Source organism: Lactuca serriola, chromosome 7 (genome assembly GCF_051521515.1).
Source record: "Lactuca serriola cultivar US96UC23 chromosome 7, Lser_US96UC23_V15, whole genome shotgun sequence".
Taxonomy (NCBI): Eukaryota; Viridiplantae; Streptophyta; class Magnoliopsida; order Asterales; family Asteraceae; genus Lactuca; species Lactuca serriola.
This window is the reverse complement of record NC_136414.1, coordinates 204,942,842-204,949,213: the sequence shown is the minus strand read 5'-3', so window position 1 is coordinate 204,949,213 and position 6,372 is coordinate 204,942,842. Positions and strand designations below refer to the sequence as shown.

Below are 6,372 nucleotides of genomic sequence, written 5' to 3'. Positions count from 1 at the left end.
CCTATAACATCATATGTCTCTTAATTAACACTTTTACCACTAAGGTTGACTACCCCTATCAAGTCAACACTGGTCAACTCTGGTCAACGGTCAACGGTCAACTTTGACCGGACTCGGCGAGTGCACTAGGGCGACTCGGCGAGTCTAAGCGTTTTCTTCAACTCTCTAGGATTCCCTTTTTGACACGTCGAGTATTCCCCTGACTCGATGAGTTCCACCTTGTATGAATCGCGGGGCCACCCCGACTCAACTCGCCGAGTCTCAAGAACAACTCGACGAGTTCCAGTTCGACTCAGTCCACTTGTCAACCCTCTCTAACTCTCCCTGACTCACTGAGTCAACTCATAACTCGGCTGGACCACTCACTGAGTGGTCAAGGACAATCTTCATGCTACTCGCCGAGTCTGTTCTTCAGACTCGGCGAGTCCATGCCATGCATCAACTCAAACTTGCTTCTGAGGTCAGATCCGCTCCAACAACTCATAGATCTGGCCCTCCTAAGCTAATTCATCACGTAAAGTCCATAACTTGGTGCTCATAACACACCCCATGACTCATAAATGGTGTTTTGACCTTAAGCACAAAGACCCCAATCCAAAACCCTCATGGATTCATAAAAAGCTTGGGACAAGAGACACTCTGGACCTCCAAAGGTCCAGATCTATAACCTAATTCACTTAAGGGACCAAGGAAGCACTAGATCTAACCACAAAAGGGCTCAATAAGCCGTAAATCAACAAAAACATCAACATAACAGAAAATAGCTCGAAAGTAGTACCTCAAATGTGATGTTCTGGCCTCAAATCTTTCAGGAAGTGGCTCCTCTTGATTCCCCTTAGCTATTGCTTCCTTTCCCTTGCAATATAACACCTCCAAGGTCAATAATGGCTCCTTACTTTGCTCCAAACGCTCAAACTCGCTAGGGTTTCACTCAGGGGTCTCGTGAGCACAAATGACGGCCTTAAGGCCCTTTAAATAGGTCCCAAACCTGAGAAATTAGGGTTTCATTAAACAGCGCGGACTTGCCGAGTCCATACCTTGGACTCGCCGAGTCCAGGCGCGAACCCGCGTCCAGAACCGCGATCCTACTTGGCAAGTCTGAGCTCCAACTCGCTGAGTCCCCTCACAAAACACCAAAAACATAAGCATAAAAGATACCTGGAAATCCGGGCTGTTACATCATGTTTTGTTTTTGGGAAAAAATTCCGCATCTCTTTTAAAATGAAAAGGATTTACTCTGAAAATGTTTAAAAAGCATAAATGAAACCGGTCTTTTCTGGCCGAGATTTTGGGGATATCACAGTTTCTACTAATAAATTGGTGAAAGTTGATGCATTTACTGCTATAGGAAATATTTGAAAAGTTGACATAGTTTACGAAATGATTTTTGCTAAATAAATTGATTGACAAGTCTTCAAGTTGAGGCAGTCGATGTTCAAATGCATCTAAGAGTTTATTAATAATTTGGTTACGAACCACGTGAATTAGCACACCTTTTCAACATGTAGAAGTAGTGCATCAAGTAGAAAAACATGTTGAAAATGGCATGTAAATGGTATGCAACTGAAGTATTGAAGTTTCATTTGTTTATAGTTCTAATTATATTTATAATAGTCTGAGGTAACATTGAAACTCTTATGTCTTACAATACCTTAAGGAGAATGAAGATGCTTATGTTATTAATGTTACTAAAGATGTTGTAGCTTAGACAAAATAAATAGGTGTTGGTACTAGAGAAAGTCAAGGACATGTTATTTTAGATAGTGAAAGATATAGGGTTGCTTATGGTGAATAACTTGGTATTGAAGACAACTAAGCAACTTTAAGGAAAGTAATAAAAGTTAGATAAAGTTGTTAATGAAAAGTAAGGGGTGATGCAAGCTTTAATAATACAATAAAGTTAGATTAGTTAGTAGTATAAGATGGGTATACTGTGGAAATAGTATAATAGGGACAAAATTTGATAGTGAATTTGGTCGGTCTTTTCGTAAACATTTTGTTACCTATAATTGGAATACACAACCACATATTGTTTACAATTTATGATCAATTTGAAATGCAACCAGAATGATTAAGTGGTCCATGTTGCTATGTAACTTGTTAAATGTATTTGATGGTCCATGGATAAAGCATGTGTTGCTCGCATATGTATAGTGGTCCATATAGATAGAATACATATGACCCATATGTTTGATCTATGTAGCATTGTTATCATATACTACTGTTATATGGTCCAAGCTTATGTCATATGGTGCATGTATATTTGATATTTTTTAATGCTGGTCAATTCTACAATGAAGGACATGGTCTATGATGTCGTACATATATATGGAATGTACTTTTCAGTCATATAACACAAAATAGAAAAATGTTAATTCATTGATATATACTTTATGGCAAGTCCAATACAAATATATTTATAAACAACAAAACAACCACATCAATCAACATTAAACTTGTTATAACATCACTGGAATAACTCTAAGTAACAACGCCAACATAAACTTGTTTTCCTTCAACTTTATATATGTATTTTATGAAGAATATCTTTGTAACATTGATTTGGTATTCATATGCTGATCAACTTGAAATCATGTCAATCATTGACTGATTCATGTAGATAATGTAATGGATCAGATAAAAGACAACCTTCACTTACAAATGAACTTTTAATATTTTACCTAAAAAACTAGACAACCTATAAATCTCCTATATAGGCTATTGATAGTCCATGAGTCCAACATATTGTCTCAACACCACAACGTCACTTATGCACTTTAGCATTGTGCGTTAAGCATTATGATTTACCGCTTACGAAATTTTAAAGCTTGACATCGATGAATATGAAGCCCTCGAGATGAAAAATTGCATCGGTTAGTTTGGAATTGAAAGTTTATATGCTTCTAATGTGTTTATATTGACTTTGATGGGGAAAATAATGGATACATTGTCATTTTAGACATTAAAATTTAACATATCAGAAGTAAGAGACACATGAGAATGCTACAACTCACAAAAATGAAAGTTTTAACAAGTCAACTACTGAATTATTATGATTTTTACATATAAAATTAGTAGGTTTTTTCGAATATGTGCATAAAATCCAAGGTTCTAAAAAGTCCATCATGGCTTCATCATGACTCTATGACTTGTATTTAACGTCAAACTTTAACAAAATGCCGTCTTAAGTTATATATGTATATATATAAAAATAAATAATAGTAGAATATATATATATATATATATATATATATATATATCAACAAAATCGTCATTTTAAGTTACGCCTTACTAACGACGTGACTCGTTACAGCTTGTAAAAGTTTGAAGCTTGCCATCACCGCTAAGTTAGGCCTAATACTAATTAGAACTTGATAAAATTCAAAGGCTTTTGTATTGTCCCTAAAATTTAATGTACTCCATGGAATTCCTCAATTTCTTGATACTTATATAAGAAGGCATGATGTCAATCAATAATTTTATTATATCTTTAAAATGCATTTTTGATTTTATTTTTTATAGCATCAAACTTTTAAATCAATTTTTTTATACTGTTCTATACGATTAGAAAAATATAAATAAGAAATAGTTTTAAAATATCATATTATATTAATTGCTAAGTAAGTTATATAAATATAAAATAAAATATATATTTTGATTTCTTGTAATTAGTTTTCTAAAAATTATAAGATCTATATTGTATTCAAACTTAAAAGTTGGAAATCTAATTTAAGTTAACGTATGGTTAAGAAGTTATGGTTGTGGTCGTGGTCAATAACACATTACTTTTTACCAAATCAATTTTTTAGGAGCATAGTGATGAAAGTAAGTAAATTCCGTAAGTACCCTTTTCCTGTGTATATATACACATACATATACATATATATATGGAGGTGGTTGTGGTTATTTTGAGAAGGTAAAGAGATCAGTAGTTGAAGAAGAAGAAGAAGAAGAAATGGGTCCTCCCTCGGGTGAAAACAATGTGGTGGTTTCATCAAACATTAAGCTTGAAAGGCTTCTTAGCATGAAAGGAGGCAAAGGCGAAACCAGTTACGCCAACAACTCTCAAGCCCAGGTTTCCATTCTTTCCTGATTTCCGCTTTAATTTATTTTATATATTCCATACTCGTTCTAACTAGCTTCTAAATCTGGATCACGACTTTCCCTCTTCATTCATTTACAAGATCGATCATAAATATTCCTCCAAATGCAAAACAAATGAACATCGGTCTTAATTTATTTGATCTCATCGCCTTCGTTTTTTAAAATTCAATTGATGAATTGACGTGTCATGGTGCATGCATGCAGGCAAAGCATGCTCGCTCAATGCTACACCTTTTGAAGGAAACACTCGACGGTGTTCACCTGAACTCGCCGGAAATACCTTTTGTGGTGGCGGATCTTGGTTGCTCCAGCGGAAGCAACACCATATTCATCGTCAACGTCATCATCCAACATATCATCAAGCGTTACGAGGCATCCGGACACTCGGATCTACCCGAGTTCTCTGCTTTCTTCGCCGACCTTCCTTCCAATGACTTCAACACTCTCTTCCAGCTCCTCCCGCCGCTGGCCAACCAGGATGTCGGTAGCATGGAAGAGTGTCTTGCCTCCACGGGCCACCGCTCTTTCTTTGCTGCCGGTGTCCCTGGCTCCTTCTACCGCCGGTTGTTTCCCGCAAAATCAATTGATGTTTTCTACTCGGCGTTTTCCTTGCATTGGCTCTCTCAGGTTCGTTAATATATAGTGAAATACCATAACTTAACCAGCATCCTTTAGTTAGTTAATTGAAATTTTAATTTAACCATGGTTGTTCATTTATATATATATATATATATATATATATATATATATATATATATATATATATATAATTTTACAGGTGCCAGAAATTGTACTGGAGAAATCATCGACGACATACAACAAAGGAAAGATATTTATTCACGGTGCAAATAAAAGCACTGCAAATGCATATCGGAGACAATTCCAGACGGATCTTGCAGCATTTCTAAAGATGAGATCCAAAGAAATGAAAAAGGGTGGGTCAATGTTTATTGCTCTACTGGGTCGGACGTCAGAGGATCCCACTGACCAGGGTGGGGCAGGCTTACTATTCGGGACCCATTTTCAGGATGCATGGAATGATCTTGTCCAAGAGGTACTCATATCGTATCATTCATAATTTCCACTTTTCATATATGTGCTACCGTACTCTATCATTCATTTCTCCCCCACTCAACCAACCAATTAAAACTACTACTACTACTCTCTCCTACTCTATTTCTTTCATTCGCGCGATAATTTAAGGCTTTTAACAAACAGGAAAACATGAATATATATATATATATATATATATATATATATATATATATATATATAGATATATCATTTAACTAACGGATATTGTATGACGATGCTTGCAGGGACTAATAACGAGTGAGAAGCGAGATGATTTCAACATTCCGGTGTATGCCCCAAGCTTACAAGACTTCAAGGAGGTGGTGGAAGCGAACGGGTCGTTTAGCATAAAGAAGCTGGAGGTATTCCAAGGAGGGAGCCCGTTGGTGGTCAACCGGCCAGATGATGCGGCGGAGGTGGGTAGGGCTCTAGCCAACAGCTGCAGGAGTGTCAGTGGGGTTCTGGTGGACGCTCACATCGGAGATAAGCTTGGGGACGAGCTCTTTTTGCGGGTGGCTAACCGGGCTACAAACAAAGCCGAGGAGATTCTGGAAAACCTTCAGTTTTTCCATATTGTAGCCTCTCTTTCTCTTAAATAAATAACACCTACCACATTTGTAAGCTAGGAGAAAAGTGTGAGTTTTCATGTTTATTGTTATGTTTTTTGTTCCTCGTGCGTACGTATCATGTAATTATACAACAAATTATAATTAACTGATGTGTTTGACTTGATTACATATGATAGATATTGTAATTCAAGCCATGCATTCTCTTGTACTCAAAAAAGGTATTTATAGAGTACTTGAGAGAATATTAATTACTAAGACTAAATATGGAAACTATGACAACCATAAATACTATCCTAACTATCCAAATAATTAATACTATCTAATATAAAGTTTTTTTTTTTTTTTTTAATATGACTCGAGCTTCTCGCTTAGTCATCCTTTCGTTTTAATAATATCTTAAATATTATTAAAAGAGAAACCTTATTACATCATCTTAAATAATCTGGACCATTGATTGTATTTCAAACTTATTTTTTCCACCCGTAGATCAAATTGCTGATGTCATCTTCCCAATATAGAATGTATTTAATTCCAATAAATGCTTTCGAATCATCAATCAATAACTTACATTCGTTGAAATGGAATGCATTTAATTCCAATAAAAGTTTTCCATATTTTACATCTT

The 6,372-nt window shown here is 35.7% G+C and overlaps 1 protein-coding gene across 1 annotated transcript; it reads left to right on the top strand.

Moving 5' to 3' along the window:
* The first annotated feature begins 3,904 nt into the window (after positions 1–3,904).
* On the top strand, positions 3,905–5,847 carry IAMT1 (IAA carboxylmethyltransferase 1). Its single transcript, XM_079010843.1, has 4 exons — positions 3,905–4,075; positions 4,309–4,731; positions 4,883–5,158; positions 5,424–5,847. Exons 1-4 carry the CDS (start codon positions 3,956–3,958, stop codon positions 5,775–5,777), a joined length of 1,173 nt encoding a protein of 390 aa, XP_078866969.1. The 5' UTR covers positions 3,905–3,955; the 3' UTR covers positions 5,778–5,847.
* Positions 5,848–6,372: the final 525 nt, after the last annotated feature.

Bases quoted from the DNA above. Each gene is read 5' to 3' on its own strand.
- IAMT1 (XM_079010843.1), top strand. From the start codon at position 3,956: ATGGGTCCTCCCTCGGGTGAAAACAATGTGGTGGTTTCATCAAACATT. The intron at 4,732-4,882 runs GTTCGTTAATAT...ATAATTTTACAG, and splicing joins CCTTGCATTGGCTCTCTCAG to GTGCCAGAAATTGTACTGGA. The intron at 5,159-5,423 runs GTACTCATATCG...CGATGCTTGCAG, and splicing joins GGAATGATCTTGTCCAAGAG to GGACTAATAACGAGTGAGAA.